Below are 22,645 nucleotides of genomic sequence, written 5' to 3'. Positions count from 1 at the left end.
AACAAATTTGCAGGTAGGAAAAGCCTCCAAGTTCTGTATGGATTGCAATCATCAAGAATGCTCAAGACTTTCCCTCCCCAAAACAGTCATTTGAGATGGTGTTAAACAGCCTCATTTTACCTAAAAGATTCAGATCCAACAGCAGATAGCGTAAGATCAGTATAAAGTCAGAGGTGTACAGCATGGAAACAGACCCTTTATTCCAACTCACCCATGCCAATCAGATATCCTATGATCATCTACTCCCATTTGCCAATAACTGGCCCATATCCCTCTAAACTCTTCCTATTTGTGTACCCATCCAGATGTCATTGGATGCTGTAATTGTACCAGCCTCCACGTCTTCCTCTGGCAGCTCAATGAACTGGCCATAAAGGCAAGTGTACAAAATGCGTTCTTTTCTACCCTGTGACTCTACCTTTAAGGAACTATGAACCTGCACCCCAAGGTCTCTTTGCTCAGCAACTTTCCGCAAAACACTACCAGTAAGCGTACAAGTCCTGACCTGGCTTGCCTTACCAAAATGCGACACCTCACACGTATTTAAATTAAACTCTATGTGCCACTCCTCGGCCCATATCTGATCAAGGTCCCTTCATTCTCTGACCTGACCTTCACTATCCGCTACACCAACAATTTAGGTGTCATCTGCAATCTTACTAACTATTCCTCCGATATTCACATCCAAATCATTTACATAATTGACAAAATGCAGTGCACCCAATACCAATACTTGTAGCACACTGGTAGTCACAGGCCCCCCAGTTTGTAAAACAACCCTCCATGATCACCTTCTGACTCCTACCTTCAGGCCAATCTTGTGACCAAATGGTTAGCTCTTCCTGGATTCCATGTGATCTAACCTTGCTAACAAGTCTACCATGCAGAACCTTGTCCAACACCTTAAAATCTGTATAGGCAATGTCCACCGCTCTGCCTTCAATCTTGTTTGTCACTTGCTCGAAAATCTAAATCAAGTTTCTGAGACAGAATTTCTCACATACACAACCATCCCTTTCAGTCACTGACTTTCCAAATGCATATGGGTCCTGTCTCTCAGAATCTCCTCCAACAATTTACCCACCAATGACGTAAGGCTCACCAGTCTACAGTTCCCTGACTTTTCCTTACCACTTTTGTTAAATAATGCACATTAACCACCCTCCCGTCTTCCAGTGCCATACCAGTGACTATCAATATGCAAATATCTCAGCAAGGAGCGCAATCATTTCTCTAGCTTCTCACAAAGTTCTGGGATACACCTGATCAGGTCCCAGGGATTTATCCAACTTATTGCATTTTAAGACATCCGACATCCAGCACCACCTCGTCTGTAATACCGACATTTTTCAAGATATCACTATTTATTTCTCCAAGTTGTCTAGCTTCCATATCCTTCTTCACAGTATGATGTGGAGATGCCAGTGTTGGACTGGGGCGTACAAGGTTCAAACAAAAAAAAATCACATGACACCAGGTTATATTGTCCAACAGGTTTATTTGAAAATGCAAGCTTTTGGAGCTCAGCTGTTTCCTCAGGCAGAGTGAGAAAGGGGATATAGGACACAATTTATAAAAGCAGAAAAGTAACAACCCTAAAACTGGCCACTTGTTGAATTTTTAATTAGTTAGGAAGGAGACTACTGATTAAAATGCAAAATCCTGATTCCTTTCAAGTCACTGTCCCAAGGTAGTTAAAGATTTTATCAATGTATACATGAGTTGACATCTCAGGTCAGACAACGCATTTTAGGTGTGAGGTCTTATTTAGAACCTGGCTCTGTTTTAAACTGGCATCAGTTCTTTTTGAGCAAAACTAAGTATCTGCAACTAAACAAACATTTTGGATGAAATATTTCATGCATCCATGTGCATACATGAGAGGGAGTACATACATATGAGTGTGCGTGGAATAAGGTCACAGATCGTACAACACAAACTCTAGATCACAACTGAGGCTGTCTTCATGGGTATGGAACTTGGCGATCAGCCTTTGCCCAACGATTCTGCACTGCTGGGTACTGCACAACATTCATCAGATAGATGTATTCCCTCCCAGTGGAGGAACACTTCAGGGTCAAGGACATTCAGCCTCTGATCTTGTACGTGTCCTCCAAGGTGGACTTTGAGACACACAACAACACAGAATCTTGAGCAGGGACTGACAGCCAGGTTTCATACCCATAAGGATGGCCTCAATCGTCGCACAACAGGTGACCCCACTACACTACATACTCCCCCCTCACATAGGTACAGACCGACACAGACATACATGGACACACAGACAGGAACGATTTCATCCGGGATGTTTGAGTAGTTGCAGGAACTACTTCTTCCAAGATGTTTGAGTAGTTGCAAATACATTCCATTTTGCTCAAAAAAACACTGATCCCAGTTTAAAGCAGATTCTACGCAAGGCCTCACACCTCATATGCATTGGCTGACCTAAGATAACACCTTTTGCATACACTGAAAAATCCTCTATTTATCTCAGGACAACAACTTGAAAGGAATCAGGATTTTGCATTTTAATCAGTAGTCTCCTTCCTAACTGATTAAACAAGGGGTAGCCAGTTTTAGCATTGTTACCTTTGTTTATAAATGGTGTCTAATATCCCCTCTCTCACACTACAGCGAGGAAGGAGCTAAGCTATGAAAGCCTGCCTGCATTTTCAAATAAACCTGTTGAACTATAACCTGCTGTCGTGTGATTCTTGATCTTCTCCACAATAAACACTGACACCAAATACTCATTTAGTGTCTTACCCATCACCTAGGGTTCCAAACACAGACCATCTTTAAGGGATCCTATTCTCTCCCTAGTTACTCTTTTGCCCTTAATGTATTTAGTGAATCTCTCTGGATTCTCATTAACCCTATATGCCAAAGCTATCTCATGTCCCACTTCTGATTTCCCTCGGTATATGCCTAATGCCCTTATAGTGAAGGGGATTCACTTGATCCCAGCTGTCTATACCTGCTATATGCCTCCTCCTTTTTCTTGACCAGAGCTTCAATTTCCCTAGTCATCCAGCATTCCCTACAACTACCAGCTTATCCCTCACACTAATAGGAACATATAGCTATTTGACTCGTTATCTCGTTTGAAGGCCTCCCACCTTTCAACCACCCCATCACCTGTGAACACTCTCTCCCAGAGCTTTTAAAAGTTTTTGCCTAATACCATCAAAATTGGCCTTACTCCAAGTTAGAACTTTAACATTTACATCAGGTCTATCCTTTTCCATAACTATTTCAACTAGGAAAATTACAATCACAGGCCCCAAAGTACTCCTGCACTGACACCCCTGTCACCTGCCCTGCCTTATTTCCCCAAGAGAACGTCAACTTATGCTCCTTCTCTAGTAGGTTCATCCACATACAGAACAAGAAACTTTTCTTGTGGACTCTTAAATTCATCTCCACCCAAATCCTGAAGACAATAGCAGTCCCAGTTTATGTTCAGAAAGCTAAATTCCCCCTACATGACAACCATATCATTCTTACAGATATCGGAGATCCCCTTATAAATTTGCTTCTCAATTTCCAGCTGGCTACTGGGGAGCTATAATATAATGCCAATAAGGTAATCATCCCTTTCTTATTTCCAGCCAACTAACTTCAGGAGTGTCCTCTAAGTACAGCTGTCAAGTTATCCCTAACCAAAAACTCCACTGCCCCCCTCTCTTGACGCACTTTCTGTCCTTCCTATAGCATCCATATCCTGGAACATTTAAGCTGTCAATCCCACCTTTCCCTGAGCCATGTTTCTTTCACAGCTATGTCATCTCAGTACCCTGTTTGCAACCATGCCCCAAGTCCATCTGCCTTGTCTGTCAGGCCTCTTGCTTTGAAATAAGTGCAATTTGATTTATCTCACTACCCCATTCTGTCCTGTTCTTGCTTGCCTTGACTATTTGACTTGTTCCTCTTCTCAACTGTACAGCCTCAGACTTCTCTCTTTGGGTAACCCCGTACCCCTCCTTACTAGCTTAAAACCTCCCATGCAGCACTCGAAAATCTCCTCGCCAGGATATTGGACCCCTTCCAACTTAGATGCAAACCTTCCTTCTTATACAGGCCACTTCCAGTCCAGTAAAGATTTCAATGATCCAAAAATGCAAATCCCTGCCAGTTGCACCAGACCCTCAGCTATGCATTCATGTGCTCTACCCTCCTATTCCTACTCTCACTAGCACGGGGCACTAGGAGTAGTCAGATATTACTAGCCTTAAGGACATACGTTTAACTTCCTGTCTAGTTTCCTATATTCTCCCTTCAGAACTTCATCCCTTTCTCTTCCAATGTACACGGTGGCAGCAAGGACAAAGACCTCATGGCAGTTCACTCCCTTTCAAGAATATTCTGGACTCTCAGAGACATCCTTGACCCTGGACCAGTGAGGCAACACATCATACTGATGTCTTGTTGTCAGCCGCAGAACACATACATGTGCCCCTGACTAGAGAATCCGATATCACAATCAATATATTTATATCATAGCAATGTGATGCATTGATTCTGCTACATGGAGTTTCAAGATCATGCACTGTTGCAAAATGATTTTAAGGAGTCCCGATTACATAGCTTATTACAATTCTTTGTCAGCTGTGTCAACAGTTGTCTATTTTGAGGAAGTGGCCAGACCAAAGCATAGGTTCATGGGGATTGGTGAGGCACATTAGATCATCAAGGTAGATCTGAATCCAATTCTGTTCACTGCAAACAAAGTCTGATGCAGAACCATTTATAAATTAATTTATACTGTTGCCCAGTATCAAAACCTGCCATTGAACGAGTACAAAAATGTTCTTTCAAACAAAGAATAGCTTGGACAATTTCAAGTCTGCTCTTTATGAATATTGGCTCAGAAGAAAGTTGTTTACGATCTCAAAATTTCAGGAAGACTTCCATGGAGGAATCTATGTTACAGGAACTCATTAATATGGCACCAAGTCATCTTCTGAGATTGGATTTAACAAATATGGAGGCTTTACTATAGCTGATCACCCATGCGTGATGCGTGTTGACTGACATCAGGAAGAGATGCCTGAAATGGAGAAGTATTGGCAACTTGTTAAGCACAAATTCAGGATAATTCAGTTAATCCTGAGTTTTTCAGCTCCAGCAGGAAAAAGAAAGCAGAGGCTGCTTTATCATACATGGCTTATGAACACTTAGTAGTCAAAGTGTCGCTTGAATCTAACATCAGTCAGCTATGACTTTTGGTTCAAGAGCTGGTAAAGACGACAAGGGTTCTGAAAGGCTACTAATATTATAAACAACTCATGTTTCATTTTGAATAAGCCTGAAAGTGAGCTGTATTCACTCCTCCATCATCTTGGAAAGTGTAGCAATGAATTCTGAAGCCTCAGTGGTGTGTAAATAGTGCATCTAAGAAATAGTAACCACGTAAATGCTTGAATTCAGGGTAATGGGCTGTTTTTGCAATATATTTGAGTAAAAATAATGCTAGGACAATGAATAATCCAGAACTTAGATTTATTAAAATTATGTACACTAATTCCTGAATCTTATCCGAGAAACTGAAGAGTGGAAACTAAAATTTGGACCAAATCAAATAGGAAAATATAGCCACAATATATTAAATAATTTTACAAATATATCAACATATTATTAAGTGCAGTTGGGATTTTGGTTTAAATGAATGGAATTATCATTCAAGTTGACAGTAACAGTTTACAACATGCATGCGATAGTTGGGAAGAGGCTATTAAGTTTAAGTCCTTTCTTTTAAGAAATGTCAGGTCTTTTTGAACCATCATTCATTAGACACTATTAGCATATGCAGCTACTGCATGTCAAAGCAGACTGTTTAATCTAATGCGGATGAAACTGACCGGGTTTCAAATTTTCCCTAATTCATCACCTTACCATTCAGAGAACAGAAGAGAAGAAAAATAGAGTCAGTGTGAATTAGCCAAAATTAAAAGCAAGTTTCTGCTTCCAGACAATAAGATACAAATATTCACCATTTCCTGATTAAATTGTAGAGGGAAACAAATTATAAAATACATGCATGCTTTTATTGTATTTAAACATGTTCAAAATATTTTTCATGAAGTATTTTTTAAAAATGTGGCATTACATGATGTTTCTGAACTTACCCTGAAGAGACTTCCCCAGTCCTTGGCCAAGCTTCCATCCATGCTTCTGAAGTAAACGATGTCCAATGTTGTCCTGATAGACAGAACAGAGAATAGACCAAAAATACTCCAATAATACACACTTTCTTCAAGTCAATATTTCTGTACTGTGTGTACAATGGATAAACATGCAAGAAGTTGCTAATGGGAATGGGGTAGATGGACATCCTAAGGAAACACAATGTCATAAACTGCTCACACAATTTGGGATTATTTTCTGATGGTGTGCTGTGCATCTTCAGTGCATAACACTTAAATAATAAAAGCAAGGTAAAAGAAAAAAAATCAAACAAAGAACTGAAATCAGTAAAACTGATAAAACCAAGCTCTTTTTAAAACCATATCCGTCACCTTGACAGCACCAATTTGCAACAGACAACTAAACTTCTTCTTTTAATTTGGTTATGTTGCGTGTCAGGCTTTTTGTCTACAGATTATTGTAAGTGCAAAATCTGCCCCACCACTAGAAACCAAACACGATCATAGCAAAATCCAGGCTAGACTTGATTGGGTTTATAACCAGCATGCAGCCATTATCAACTAAAAATGAAACAGTGAAGTTAGTAAATTTACAAAATGAGCACAAGCACAGATTGTGATGCACTTCATGTGTAAGATAACAAAAATGCTGAAAATTAGAATGGAACAGGCCTAGCAACAGGTTTAATAGCAAGAACCATTAGTGCATGTAGGGGAAAGGGGGAAAAGCAGCAAAGGTAATGTCTCATCTTCCTTAGAACTGAGAGTGGTTAACTAGCTACAGACAGTGATAAATTTCGAGGACTTGGTTCCAATTTTCTAACAGTACCATTGGGTTTGAAGCAAATCTTCAAATAACTGGCAATTAACATTAAGTTTTGACTTTAGAAATGTAATATATTGATATGCTACTTCAAATAATCTTCATGGAGTCAGTATTTCAATATATCACAAATCAACATTCATTCTCATCATGAACCTTGGCTGAAACAGAAAAGATTCTTCTGAAACAATCTTTGCATAGTAACGAATCAAGAATTCAAACATGCACACTTTAAAGACCTTATCCGGCTAAAAATGAAGTGAATATTTGCCCTAATTCTAATTAATCACCACATGCTGTCCAATATCCATAGTCAAAGGGTATATTCTAAGTGAAAAGTCTCTTAGCTAGTTAACAATACATGAAACCCTGAGTTGATATAACAGTGAAATACTTAATTTGTAAGGGGATGAAGGGATAGGGAGAAGGCAGGAGAATGGACTTGAGAAACAACAGTTTTGATCAAGAGTGTTGCAGACACAATGGGCTGAGTGGCCTAATTCTGCTCATCGGTCTTGTACCTGTTGTGTTAAATTTAGTGTGCGGGTTAAATTCATGACATTCTATACTGGAACTGAGCTTCTGCGCATACATCAACAAATAATTTGGCCACACTGTATCACTTAACCCTATGTTTAAACAATGACCAGTATGCGCCTTCTAGGCATTTTCAAGTGGGAGTATAAAGCAATTCGATAAGTAGACTAAACATTCCTAATGTTAAGTTGGATGTGAAAAAGAAAAATTTGTTGGTTCCAAGCATGAATGCAAACCAGTGATTACCACTGGAAGAAAAAGTGCAAATATCAGGTGAAGGCATAATTAAATTTCATTGCATATAATAGTGATAAATGGAATGTTTTAAAGTTAGCTTTGTTTCTTTTAACAAAAGTTATGAAGTATAATAAAGATGGAGCAAGTAAAATTACAAAAAAAGGCTGAATTAAACAATGGCGTAAAACATAAGAATGACATATTGAGCACTGTTAAAGTTTGTTTCCTATTAAAATTGTTTTTATAAGCCCCACTAATTATTTCTGACTGTTACTGCTAATATAAAGTAGTTCCATCATCATAACAATGTATGATTCAATGCCGATGTAAAATTGAAAACTAAAAAAAAAGCATGGCTGGCCCAAGAAAATAGATTTTTCTGGCCTTGGCTGCAGTTTCAAATAAATTCCATTCAAATAACTGTATAAAGCAGCAACTTATTTTAAGCACGCTATTTTATTTTTATATTTATATTGTAATTCTTTCACCTCTCTCAGGGCTGCAAGGTCAAGCACACATGTTGTAAATATACTGCAGTTCAACAGATAGAGATACCTACTGAATGTTAAACAACTAATGCTGATTAAAATACTTCTGCAAAGGTCATTACAATCCAGTGCCAGTACATCAAAGCACTTCATAAATATTCCTGTAATACAGAGCTACAAATGCTCTTTCAAATGAAATTACTAAAATACAGTTCACAATTTACTTCATTGCCAGGATACAGATTTAGTGAAATATCTTTCTTTTGCAGTTACCATGAAGATGTGGAACACATACTACAAAGGTTTATTTTTGACACATACTATGCTTGGCCACAATGTTAAGTACAAAGATCAAAAAAAAACCAAGTTAAAAAAATCAGTTTCAAATGGTCAGACATTGCCTGATCAAAAATCCTGTTGTATTCAACTCTCCACACATCAAGAGGTGACTTTTCTTGTAAATCTTTTCTCTGGCAATTGTTTTTTTTAAGAAAAGTCTACATCACTTAATTTAGGGAATTACACCTGGTTTCACAATCTTCTCATAACATTCCAGGAGTAACATACATGCTAGTATGTTTACTGCATCTGTCACTACCCTACACAATCTAAAGCAGCCCGGTTGCAGGGTGATTCAGGTTAACTTTGGCGTGGTTCCTACGGCAAACTAAAAATATTTTATTTAATCAGATGTTTCAATATCCAATTACTGGTATTATGGTAGTAATAGTGCGACAATAAATACATCTTTGAAAGAGATAATGCTTACTCCGAATAGAAGATCAAGCGAATGAGAAAGCAATAATACCTACTTCTTCCCTTTGGGCAAGGCAATAATTCAGGGTAAAACACCAGCCTGGACAGAGCTCATACCTCAAAGAAATCTGCAGCAATTTGAAAAATTCAATATGCTCCTTTAATTTGAAAAATTTTATTGGAAAATAAAATATTTACTTTATCAAATCAGGCAATATATATAGGGAAGTAGTATGAGAGTTTGACATCAGTAGTGGGTAAATGGTTGAAGGGGATTCTGAAAGATAGGATTTGAATGCATTTGGAGAGGCAAGGGCTGACGAGGGATACTCACCATGGCTTTGTGTGAAGAAAACTGTCTCACAAACTCAATGAGGTTTATGATGATGTAAGAATGATAGATGTTGTCTACATAGACTTTGTAAAGCCTCCAACAACATTTCGGATTCAGGAAGAGCTTGGTAGCTGGATACAAAAATAAGCTTCACAGTCAGAGACAGAGGTGGTGGTGGAGAGCTGTTTTTCGGACTAGAAGCCTGCGACCAGTGGGGTTTCACAGGGCTCTGTGCTGGGTCCACTTTTGTGTGGCATTCATATTAATGATTTGGATGAGAACTTAGGAGGCATGATCAGTAAGTTTGTGAATGACACCAAAATTGGTGGTATAGTGGACAGTGAAGGAATTATCTAATAACAAAGAGATCTGAATCAATTGGGCCAATGGGGCAAGAAATGGCAACTAGAGTTTAGTTTGGATGAACGTGAGGCATTGCATTTTGATAGGACAAACAACAGTAGGGCCGTGGGGAGTGCTGTCAAACAAAGAGACCTCAGGGTTCAGCTACATAGTTCTTTGAAAGTTGCATTACAGTTAAGGGTTTAGCACACTTGCATTCATTGCTTAGACAATTGAGTATGGGAGTTGGGATGTCATGTTGAGGTTGTACAGGATGTTGGTGAGGCCACTCTTGGAGTACTGTGTACACTGCTGGTCACCCTGCTATTGGAAGGATATGATTAAATTGGAGAGGGTTCAGAAATGTTTTACCAGGGTGTGGCCAGGACTGGAAGGTTTGAGTTTTCAGCAGAGGCTGGGACGTTTTTCCACTGGAGCATAAGTTTATGAAATCATGGGGGGGACATAGTTAAAGTGAATTGCAAAGGTCTTTTCCCAGGATGGGTAAGTTCAAAACTAAGGGGCATATTTTTAAGATGAGGGGGTAAAGATGTAAAAGAGATCTGAGACATAACTTTTTCTACACAGAGGGTTGTTTGTGCGTGGAATGATCTGCCAGAGGAAGTGGTAGATGCAGGTACAGTCACAACATTTAAAATAAAAATTTGGATAGTACATGAGTAGGAAAGATTTAGAAGGATATGGGCCAAACACAGGCAAATGAGACTAGTTTAATTTGGGAAATTTGGTCAGCATGGATGAGTTTAACTGAAGAGTCTGTTTCCATGCCATATAACTTTGACTCTACATCTTAATTACTTGATTTTAGATGGTCGGTTTTGCTGTATTTGAATAGAAGGACGAATAGTACTTCTGTAAGGTCAGACATTTAAGAGGAGCAAAAAAAAAAATCAACCAAAAGTTGCACCATGTGCTTAAAGCTTCTGAAGACCGGTAACCGTTCAGATCCTCATTTTTACCCTTTATTCCATTTAATATAATTCAAGTTGCAAATTTGAAGGATGTACAGACTTTTGTATTTAAAACAACAAAACAAATTTAAAATCTGAACTTCGTGCTACAAGATTCATCTAAAAAACAAAATTTAAATACTCCTAAAAGCTATTTATTCCTGCTGTCAACATAATAAACATCTTAGTTTTAGAAAAAGTCAAATCTAGTCAACAGTTGTTAAAGTCAGAGGAAAATTGAGGTTTTGTTAATTGGTAAATTTTAAAGTTTCATCTAACCCATAAATCTCATCAGTATTTGTAATCTTTAACTTTACTGATTCATACGAGAGGATCTATTCCCCCTCATCCTCACCTTTTTGGTGAGCTATGTTTGCTTTCCTTCCAACAAATGAAAACACTCAACTCTGACCTAATTAAATATTAAAAGCACATTGTAAAGCTTTCAGAGAAGAAGGAAGTGAGACATTACCCTGACTGCAATATTAATAAATGCAATTAAAAAAAACAGACAGATGAAGCAATAGGCTATTTCAAAGCAGTGCAAGTGGAGTGAAAGCATTTCCATACGAACCTGGCTTTAAAAACTGGGCTGTCAAAAGAACAGTTAAATGTAACACAAAGTAAGAAACTGTCCAAACACTAATGGTCTGCTTCTGTTCAATTCACTGCTCGCAAGTAATGTCGACATTAGGTAATAGTGAAAGCACAACGTAAATCCACGATTCAAGACCAGCTAGCTGTAAGTCAGTGCAGTGTGCCATGATGACACAATGGAAAAAAAACTAAAACAAAATATATATTTTTTTATATGTATATATAAAAATATATAGATGTGTGAGGAGATATAATCAGGAAATTGTGACAGAAAGGTGAGCACTACTTTGCCATTACATGCAAGAGCACTTTAGAACAGTTCCCAAAACAAACTTTATATTTAACTACAGATGACACACGATGATGGCTAGGAGGGCCAAATGGTAATGCTACACCATACAGCTACAAGACATGAAATATTTATAGTACAAGGAACATGCGGCTACTGTTAAATGTTAAATCAGCAGCCATATTGACATGACCTTTTGTCTGTTTAGGAGTCCACAGATCTTGTATAAAAATGACAAAACATAATCTAACTACCATAAATAATATGCTACCACTGTACTAAACTAAACTAGTAAGGAGAGAGTGACCTAATGTATTCCAGTTAAATTGAATAGACCTTAGATGTTAATTTTGGTTAAAGTAGAAATAAAAATCTACATTTGCTGTACGTAACAAAATCAGTTATTAGAATCCAGATGAAATTTTGAAATTCAGGATATATTACTCAACATGGTATTTTCCAAAATAGTTCTCTCCACTTTTTATACTAATTTAGTTAGTGCTTATGAAAGTTAGTAAGAAGGAAATCATCCTAAAAAGGTTGCCTAGAATATGCAAATTTAAAGGCTGATGTTGAGAAAGAGCATTAAAAACGGACCTTCTTGCATCACCCTTCTGGTTATTTTTCTGTCCAGTTACAATTAAATATAACATACAAAAGGGTGGACCTAATCACATGCATTAGGAATAAGCTGCACTAGTCTCATTAGACAGAATAATTTTCCTTTGTGTGCATCAGTTGTTCAGTAATTTCAAGTAAAATTATCATACAAAATCTCCTCAAAATCTGTGGACTCTCCAAGGCAGCCAACTGACTGAACACTGTAGCATAGCATTTAGCACATCTTAACAGACAATGCTGCAGGACACATGTGCATTTAGAATGCATTAAAGCTGACTGTTTAAAAAGAACTTTGTAATTTCACCTTAATGTTTTTGATGGCATGGTATTCCAACTACACATTAAAAAAAACAATTTATTCTCTACCACCACAGAATGAAACTTCATTGTACTGCTTTTGAAATAACAAATTTAAATCGCTATAAAAGCCAAGTGTTTTTGTTGCAATGCAGCAAAAATATCTAACTAAAAGTAATGGACCTTAGTCTGCAAGAACATTATAAAAATGCTGCGGCCATTAATTAGCAATTTGACTTATATGGTATTAGCTAGTTGTTAATGCTAACAAACTTCTCTACAAAAGAATGTTGGATAGCATTATAATGGCATGGCAAGTGTGAGAAGAGACTCTATCTCTAGAACTTCCATTGGACAAGGAGGACAATACCACTGGGAGAAAATGGAATAAAACATAATCAAGTTGCCGTGCGTCACTTCCATATGGTCTTATATACCACTAACAGTGCTTGCAGTTACGGGAACAAGTTGTGCTCATCACTTCAGCTAAGAAATTGCAAGTGATGGAATTCTTTAATCGTGTGTTTGTTCTTGCAGGGGGCAGGAGGGCTAAGTTGGAGTTAAATCATAATTAACAATTAGATGTAAAAATTAGTTGTTAAATGTGTTGGTGGTAGCTACAATTGAAAAGCCTCTATTTAGTAGGATTTTAGTAAATTTACTAAATTTCATAGCCATCCATCTTCAATGAATTCAGACTGTCTCAAGTTTAACTATGAGAATATAAACAGCATTCAATCAAATGAGTAAAAAAATTGGGCAAAATAAAGCTAATATATATTCTTTAGTTTTTTTTGGGGAAAGGAGAAAAGATAATTGGTAAGAATATGTAAAAGTGTTATATGATTTCTAATTTACTTAGGTAACAAATGATGGGATGCGTACTTTATACCTCTATTTTCTGGATATCTTACAATTTTCTGTAATAATTGCTGAAACGTGTCAACTCACTCTGAACTATTAATGTTGTCAATGAGGATTGTCTTGTTTTGGGTTTTACTGACTTAATTAGTATAAAACATTTTGGCCAGTTAATGCTTTGGTGAACTAAAAATGAACGACTCAAAAGCCCCATTTAAAAAAGTGCCGTTTGCCCAAGTGAATATAAAGGAAGCAAACAGAAAACGGTGGTAATTTTTTTTGGATAGCTCATTGTTAATGGCAAAAAACCTCAAAGTTAGCTGGGTATTGCGATATTAATATTAATACATTACTTAATTGAAAACTTATCCTGCAGTATTATCAACATGCGTCATCAGCTATTGCCATTCCATAGACAAGCATCATGCCAGCAAAGTCTCACAGTAAGTTTTTCGCTGGAAGGACAGGATAAGGAACCAGGAAACCCTAAAAAAAAATAGCAGAGCGTGCAATACAAACCAGTTCATGGCTGCTTAGCAATTATGGCCCAACTGTTGCAGAAGAGAAATGGTGGACACCCCAAGTAGTGTGCATTATTCGTTACATGGAAACACAAGCATATCTTCCATGAGTACAGAAATACCTACTGATCCCTTTGTTTTCCAATTAGACACACTTTGTGGTTTTTGCACACATTAAACATAGCATGTTAGGGCTAACTATTCTACCCTCAATAAAAACAACCTCCATTGCACACCCCACAACACTTCCAACACATTAATCTGATTCAGTACCATAACTGATTCTGGACAAAAAAAAATTGTTCATTCGTGGGGCATGGGCATCGCTGGCTGGCCAGCATTTATTGCCCATCCCTAGTTGCCCTTGAGAACATGGTGGTGAGTTGCCCTCTTGAACCACTGCGGCGTACCTTTGTGGGCTGACTCTCAATGTCAATAGGGAGGGAATTCCAGGATTTTGACCAATTGACAGTGAACGAACAGCGATATATTTCCAAGTCAGGATGATGAGTGGCTTGGAGGGGAACTTGCAGTTGTTGCTGTCCTTCAAGATGGAAGTGGTTGTGGGTTGGAAGACACTGTCCGAGGATCTTTAGAGAATTTCTGCAGTGTACCTCTTGATAGCACACATTGCTGCTAATGAGCATCAGTGTTGGAGGGAGTGCACGTTTTGTGGACACAATGTCAATCAAGGTGCACCCATCCAGATAACTGTGGAGTATTCTATCATACTCCTGACTGTAGATGATGGATGGGCTAAGGGAGTCAGGAAGTAAGTTAGTCACTGCAGTATTTCTGACCTCTGACCTGCTCTAATAGCCACGGGGTGTTTATTTAGTGAGTCCAGTTGAGTTTCTGGTCAATGGTAACCCCAAAGACATTGATAGTGGAGGATTCTGTCTCGATAACGCCACTGAATGTCAAGCTGTTGTGGTTCGATTGTTGCTTATTGGTAATGGCCATAGCCTGGCATTTGTGCGACATGAATGTCGGCCTGCTGTGTTCATCCAGCTCTACACCTTGTTATCTCAGATTCTCCAGCATCTGCCATTCCTACTCTCTCGGTAGTATATAAAGTGCTCAAGCGCTGCTTTTCAGAGTGGTATGTAATAATGAATAGCTGTGTTATACAAAATGTTACTAGGAGAAAACTTCACTAATTTCTAGTAAATTTTTGGTATGGCAGCTCTATTTACTTTTAATTAACTGTGTTGGTGACACAAAATGATTAATGACTTGTGGTTGATACTGGAGATTATGTATTATTAATCACTTTAAATTGAGCATCTGCCATTTTTCTTTTAAACTGATCTTAGTTTGCCCACAAAAAAAAGTTTGTATAATTGACTGAAGGAAATGTAGCAACATGGTGATGATTCAAATTAGCAAGCACTTTTAAAACCAAGCTGACTTTATGTTCAATTCCTTCGTTTGTCAATCAATTGCCTCAACAAATGAAAGGGATGACTCCCTCACTTCTTAACTTAATCCTTTGGAGGAAGTTCAATTTTAAGCAGTGCAAAGACTGGGTATTAGTTGATCAAATTTTATATTACCTATGTACAGTGTCAGTAAAATGTGTGCAAAATATCCAATAGGTGAAGGGGATCAGCATATATTTCCAGTCCTTAACACATCCATTCAGTCCACTCATCCTACATTGCACATGAAGTTCCATTTTTCACTTGGTGGGTGCAATGACAATTGCCACACACAAAACAAATGCCGAGAAACAAAAAGCATCGGATTAACTCAAATAACAAAGCCTAACTGAATTAGAACTAATTAAAAATTTAAAATATTACAAAGGAGACAACTATAAAGGTGGGATTATTTATGAAGCAATTTACCGAAAGCAGCAATGAAGCACGTGTACTACTTATCCATGAAGTACAAACAAAATGTTGATTTACCTTAAGATGCATTTTTCATGTCCTGTATATATAGTAGCAGCACAGCATTAATAAACGTTATATTACAAAAACCTGAAAAAACTTAAAATTAAAATAAAGGTGTACACTAAGCTCTAGACAGTAGTTTGGACCAACTATGTCATTTTCACTGCTCAAAAACTTCTGGACTAGTTATTCAAAACTGCACTAACATTTTTGTTGCTGGTTAGTGGCACCTAATCATTCAACTTTACACATATCAGGTCTTAATTGAAATTCAAATTCTTACCGATTCTATGGGCTTGTCCAAGGATGCCTGTTCAATTTCCAGATGTCCTTCTTCATACTGATCAAAGTGATTCCCCTAAAAAGTCAATGAAAAGCAATAAAAACTTACTCTAAAACAGAAAAAACAAACTATTTGGCCTCATTGTGAAAAAATGGCGTGAAACGCAACACAACAAGTTTTTAAAAAGTGAAATCCATACAAGTTTAAAGAGAGTGCCAACCTTGGGAGTCACCGAATAATAATATCAAATTCAGTCTTTGAATGTGTTGTAGAAATTTAATAGGATATGTGAGACAAGGTTCAACAGTTAGGTTTATACTTCCTGCTGAAATACCAGTGATGATTATTTATGAATATAGGTACAAATTTGATTCATACAATGTTTCATTTGCAGTACGAAGAATACTTTTTCAGGTTATAACCTATCATCAATGGCCCCCAAAAACATGGGTAAAATCTGAATATATAAATCTGACCTAATTTCTCTTTAAATCATTCACAGGATGAGTGTCACTGGTTCTGCTGGCATTTATTACTCTCCAACTGCCCTGGAGAAGGGGTGCTGAGTTCCCTTCTTGAACCACTGCAATGAAGGAATGGCAATGTAGTTTGAAGTCTGGATGGTGTGGGGCTTGGAAGGGAACTTTCAAATGGTAGTGCTCCCAGGCATTTGCTACCATTGTCCTTCTTATGATAGAAGGTTTGGAAGGTGCTGTGTAAGAAGACTTGGCGAGTTATTGCAGTGCTTCTTGTAGATGGTACACTTTGCTGCCACTGTGCACTAGTGGCAGAAAGAGCAAATGAAGAAGGCATCTGGTGAGATGCTTTGCCCTGGATGGTGCAGAGGTTCAAATGTTGTTGGAGCTGTATTCTTCTGGGCAACCACGTGGGATAATGGCTCACAGGAAATCCTGTTCACCAAACATGCACATGCTGATCTTTGTTGACTCCCAATTCAGCACAGCTTCAGAAGAACACATATAAAAAGATCTTGAGCAGGCCATAAGGCCCATCAGGCCTACTTTTAGTGCCAATACAGTTGAGCTTGAGCTTCAATTCCACTTTCTTGTCCGCTAATTATATTCTTGGATTTCTTGAGCTACAAAAATCTGTTTCTCTCAGCCTTAAATGCATTCAAAAATGAAGCATTTAAAACTCACAGACAGAAAATTTCTTAGCTTCACAACTCTCTTACTGAAGTAATTTCTCATCTCAGTTCTAAATGAATCTAGCCTGAGGTGCTGCCTGACATTTCACTAACCAATGTCTGTATTTACACTATGATAACCTTCAGAATCTTGCACATCTCATATTGGCCTTTTAAACTCCAGCGAGTACTGGCCTAATTTATTCAACTTCAAATGGACAACATCCCACAGACCAATTTAGCTTTTGAGTTTAAAATTCTCAGCCTTGTTTTCAAATCCCTGGACATGGCCCAATTTCTACGAAGCCCTTAACGAAACATTCCAGTTATCAGGCTTCAAACAATTTTGAAACTTTTCACATCCCTGACCTTATTTGTATCTTCACTGGTGGCCAAGCTTTCAACTGCCTATGCTCTAAACACTAGAATTCCCTCTAAAGCTCCTCTTCTATACAATGCTCATTGAACATTAACCTTTTAAACAAGCTTTCAGGCTAAATATCACACACATTAAAGACCTTGGGATATTTTACTACAGTTCAGACAGGATGCAGAACAACATAGAAAAGAAAAAAGGTGGGGGTACAGAATTTTCATTAAGAATAAACTCCACTTCTAAGGACAGATGAGCCACATTAGTTTAGTTCAGAAACAAGATCCAATCTCACTTGTAGGCACATACCATAAACACCTAAATGTGGAACAGTAGTTAGACAAGCATTCATGCAAGCCTCTAAGTGTAAATGCAGAAGGGAAATAATAGTTAGGGGCTTCAACTAGTTAAGTATCAACTGCATGACAAGCAGCGTGAAAGGCAACGAGGGCACAAAATTCTTCAACTGTGTTCAAGAGTATGTGTTTAAACAGAAAGTAGCAAGCCCAATGTAAGAGGATGGGATGCCAGGTGTAGTCTTAGGAAATAAAGCTGAGCAAGTGGGTCAAAGTGCAGTGGTTGATAATTTCAGAGATAGACATCATATTACAGTTACATCTAGCAACATCACGGTAACGGACAAAGATTGAACAGGAGTGAAACTGGAAATGCAAACTTAAGAGACGATGTGGCAGAAGTGGACTGGCCACATATACTTGAAAGTCAGTGCTAATCAATGGGAAGCATTCAAAAGTGAGATTACACAGGTAAAGTGAAAACATGCCGAACAAAGAAACCGGGTGGCACTGTCAAATCTAAAGTCCTTAGGTTAAACAGCAGTATGCAAGGCAAAATAAAGCAGAAAATGGAGTTATTGACAATGTTTTTAAAAAAGTAATACACCAGGAAGATTATGGGAGTACAGGGGTGAAGTGAAAAGGAAAAGTTAAAAAGACGACACAAATGAAATGTTCTTAGTAAAATTAAGGAAAATCAAAGTCTTTTATTAGCATATTATGAGCAACAGGATAACAAAGGGAGAGTTTGTGTCTATCAAAGAACAACATTGCAAATTGTGCTTGGATGCAGATGTGGCAAGGTTTCTAAATTAACACTGTCTCTTTCTTCAGGGATGGTGCAGACATTCTAGGTCAAAGAGGAGTGCAAAACATTAGATAAAACAGTGATTCTCCATAATGCAAAATGGCCACTGTGCTTGCGAGGCAATTGTTGTCGTTTGGCCATGACGACATAGCAAGAAACATCAGTGTAAGCATTGATTGTCACTGTATTCCATGCACAGGGACTCATCAGCAAAGGCACTGGGAGCAGCAGGTGGTGTGTGCACCAGGAGTGAGAAGGATGAGACACTGCCAACATCTGGCGGGGCTGGGGTCTACACCAACAGCCAGTTTCCTTTGTGCCAAGGAGCGATGGGAAGGATGGAGACAAGATTGGGAGGCCGGGGGAGAGAGAGTGAGGCTGCTAGAAAAGAATAAAATACTTTTTATTCTGTTCAGCAGGCTACTAAGTTTTTCACCCAATCAGTGCAATCTTTAGGCAGGCAGCTGCTTTCATACTTAACAATTACGGCAGCTTTCTTTCTACTTTTTTACATCAACTAGAGGTGGCATTCAGAGGAAACTAGCCGAGATAAAATAAGCATGAGAAGGGAAGAGTGGAACAACTATCCTCCTTGAAGGTGGATAAGTTACCAGCGCCAGATGAATTGTAGACTCTAAGCTGTTAAAGGGAGCCAGGATGGAAGTAGCAGAGGTTGAAGTTCACTTTCCTACCCTTATTAGAAACAGGCGACAAACCATAGGGTTGGAGCCTTGCGAACGTTGTACTATTAAGAAACATGTAAGGTATAGGCTAAGAAATAAAGGCCAGGCACTGTGGCCTTGGCAGCAGGCAAATTACTAAAATCAACACTGAGATAGCATTAACTGTTACATAGAAAGGCGTGGATTAACCTGGGTACTCATCGTGGCTTTGTTAAGGAAAGACTATATCTCACTAATTTAATGTTTTTTCAGAAAGTAACAAGGAAGATGAAAGTTGCCTACATAGACTTTAGTAAGGCATTCGATAAGCCATAAAAATTAAAACTCACGGTATACAAAGGAACATGCTGAAGTTGGATACAAACTTGGTTCAGTGATAGAAATCAAAGGGTAATGGTCAATGGCTGTTTGAGAATGGAAAGTGGTTTTCATTAGTATTTCATAGGGCTCAGTGAAGGGTCCCTCACTTTAGAATATGGAGTCACAATAGGGAAATGTGCATTTGAGAGGGGTAGAGGAAGTGGGAGCCTTTCAACAAAGAAATAACAAACATACAAAGCAAACATGTTCTGGTAAAGACAAAGGGGACGAAGATCTGAGTACGCCAGATGCCAAAGGACATAAAGGTCCGGTTAAGACAAAAAAAAGCTTATAGCAGATACTGAGGGCTCAATATGAATTCTGGGTGGAGTATTAAAAAGTGTAGTGCGGGAACTTAAAAAAATCACACAGCAATGACAGTGAGAAAGCATTGGTCACAGAAAAAAGAAACGCCAAGGTGTTTTTCCCCTCCCCCGAATATAAACAAGGGAATAACTAGAGAAAAAGAGTAGGGCCCAGAGACCAAAGATGTAGTCTGTGTGCAGACCCAAAATATGTGGATACAATCCTCAATGAATACTTTGAATCATAGGACCTGCAGAGTGCAAAAAGGAACTATTTGGCCCATCCTGTCTGTATCAACCCTCTAAAGACGACCCCACACTATTCCCATAATTAACCAAGTCACAGAGAAAGCCCTAGAGGGCTTAGCATCCTTAAAGTAGCCAAACCTGCATGATTAGATGTGTTCTAAGTTGCTGAGGAAGGAGATATTAGCGGGGGGGGGCATGTCAGTAATTTTCAAATCTTCTCTGACCACAGCTTAGGTGCTAGAGGACTGCTAACATTGATGTATTATTAATAAATGGGAGGAATGGATAGACCAGGTAATTACATGGTTCAGTAAAGTACAAAGGAACAGACCCTTTAGCCCGAGTCTGTGCAAACTGTGACGCCATTCTAAACTAATCCCATCTGCCAGCGCAAGATCCATTTCCCTCTACTTCCTGCATGTTCATGTGGCTACTTAGTTTAACTGTACTTGTGGGAATGTTATCAGTATAAATTCTGAGCAGTAGTATACATCTGCATTTGGAGAGATATGGATAATCAGGAAAAGACAGTATGATTTGGTAAGGAAAGGTCAAGTTTGACTAATTTAATCATATGTTTAAAAGGAGGTAACCAGGAATGATGATGAGTCATGCATTCAATATAGAATCATAGAATCCCTACAACATAGAAGCAGGCCATTCAGCCCATCGAGTCTATACTGACCCTCCGAAGAGCATTCCACCCAAACCCACCCACCCTATCCCTGTAACTGTGCGTTTCCCACGGCTTACCCACCCAACCTGCACGTCTTTGGACTATATGAACTTTAAAGAAAGCTTTAGATAAGATTCCTCATGGCAGAGTAGGTCAACAAATCCACGGCCCATGGGATTTCCAGACAAACTGGCATGTTCAATCCAAAATCATCTTACAGGCAAGAAAGAGAGTTATTATAGAGAAATGTTTATATGGCTGGAAGTCTCTACTGGGGCACTGGTGCTTGGGTCCTCGGGTCCTCGTTGTTTGTGGTGTAATAATTCGAACTCAACTGCCTGAGGTACAATAAAGAAGTTTGTAGGTGATGAGAAAATTATCAGGATGTTAAACAGTGGGGAGGGTAGCCATAGAATGCAGGTGGATATTAATGGACAGGTCAGGTGAGCAGAGCAGTGGAAAATGCAATTCCTCTTGGAAAAATGAGAGGTAATCACATGGAGAGGACTAACAAGGCAAGAGGTTACACAATCAATGACAGGACCCTAAAAATCTCTCAAGATCAGAGCAATCTTGGTGTACACATCCAATGATCCATGAAGGTTGCAGGATAGGTGGATAAGGTGGTTATGGTGGCAAATGAGATACTTGTCTTTATTAATCAAGGTACGGAACAAGTAAGTTATTCTGTACCTGTACAAAGTGAGAGTTAGGCCACAATTAGAGTACTGCATTCAGTTCTGTTTGTCACTTTATTGGAAGGACGCGCCTACGTTACAGGATGCAGAGGAAATTTACCAAGATAGGCCAAGGCTAGAGGGTCTGGGCTATGGATCAAGTTTGAATAGGCTTGGGTTGTTTTCCTCAGAGTAGCAAACACTGAGGGATTTAGGCATAAAAAATTACAAGGGTCGAAAATACAGCTGAAAGGCAGGCATTTTCCATTAGTGGAGCAATTAATAACCAGAGGACAGAGATGTAAGGTTAGATGTAGAAGGCTAAGAGGAGAGCTGAGGAGAGTTCTTTTCATCCTAGAGGGTAGTGGGAGTCAGGAACTCACTGCCTGAAAAGGTGTTGGAGTCAGAAACTCAACTTTTCAACGGTATTTCAACCTTCACTTGCATTGCTATAGCCTTCAGGACTCTGTGCCAAAAGTTGGAAAATGGGATTAATCAGATCTGTGTCGGCTGCCACAAACATAATGGGGTCAAATGACTTGCTTCTGTGCTGTAAACATCTCGAAGTCTAATTGAGAGACTTGGGAGTGCCTATTCGCAGGACTGGTTAGTAAAGCCAAAGAAGGCATGTCTGACGCATACCTTCTTTCAGCGAGACACCAAACACAAAAGCAGGGATGAAACGCCTTACCTCTTTTAGAGGCAGGATAGGACACAGTTAGATTTGTGTGCACAAGTCTAGTCACTCCATTATAGGAAGAGCACGAATGCTCTAGATATAGTATACAGGTATGTTATCAGAGCTTGAAGATTTGATAGCCTAATGTTGTTTTGCTTAGAACAGAGGCCAACTTTGGATGACTTAATTAAGGTATGCAACATCATTAGGAACCTGGATATAGTGGACCAGTTTCTCCTAGCAGACAGGTCAATTACTGGGGTCACAGATTTAAAGTGATTGGTGGAAGGACGACACAGGGCACAAGAATACTGGAATATGGGAACAGAATGGGTGGCTAATTAATTCAGCTGGCACAAATAGGCTGAATGGCCCTCTACCTGGTGCTTTC

The 22,645-nt window shown here is 38.7% G+C and overlaps 1 protein-coding gene across 7 annotated transcripts in view; it reads right to left on the bottom strand.

The window, feature by feature from the left end:
• Positions 1 to 22,645, bottom strand: part of gpatch8 (G patch domain containing 8) — a 180,479-nt gene that overhangs the window by 128,966 nt on the left and 28,868 nt on the right. The window contains exons 2-5 of one of the 7 annotated variants that reach the window (XM_059638888.1): positions 16,002 to 16,076; positions 15,734 to 15,755; positions 11,209 to 11,226; positions 6,129 to 6,201 (exon numbers count right to left, since the gene is read on the bottom strand). In XM_059638888.1, coding sequence (XP_059494871.1) covers positions 6,129 to 6,170 — 42 coding nt within the window. In that variant the 5' untranslated portion in view covers positions 6,171 to 6,201; positions 11,209 to 11,226; positions 15,734 to 15,755; positions 16,002 to 16,076. Of the gene's footprint in view, positions 1 to 6,128; positions 6,202 to 11,208; positions 11,227 to 15,733; positions 15,756 to 16,001; positions 16,083 to 22,645 lie in introns of those variants that run through there. The other 6 variants (XM_048560352.2, XM_059638891.1, XM_059638890.1 and 3 more) reach the window with 6 other exon arrangements.

This window comes from Stegostoma tigrinum, chromosome 31, assembly GCF_030684315.1.
Source record: "Stegostoma tigrinum isolate sSteTig4 chromosome 31, sSteTig4.hap1, whole genome shotgun sequence".
Taxonomy (NCBI): Eukaryota; Metazoa; Chordata; class Chondrichthyes; order Orectolobiformes; family Stegostomatidae; genus Stegostoma; species Stegostoma tigrinum.
This window is presented reverse-complemented; position numbering and strand designations above follow the sequence as displayed.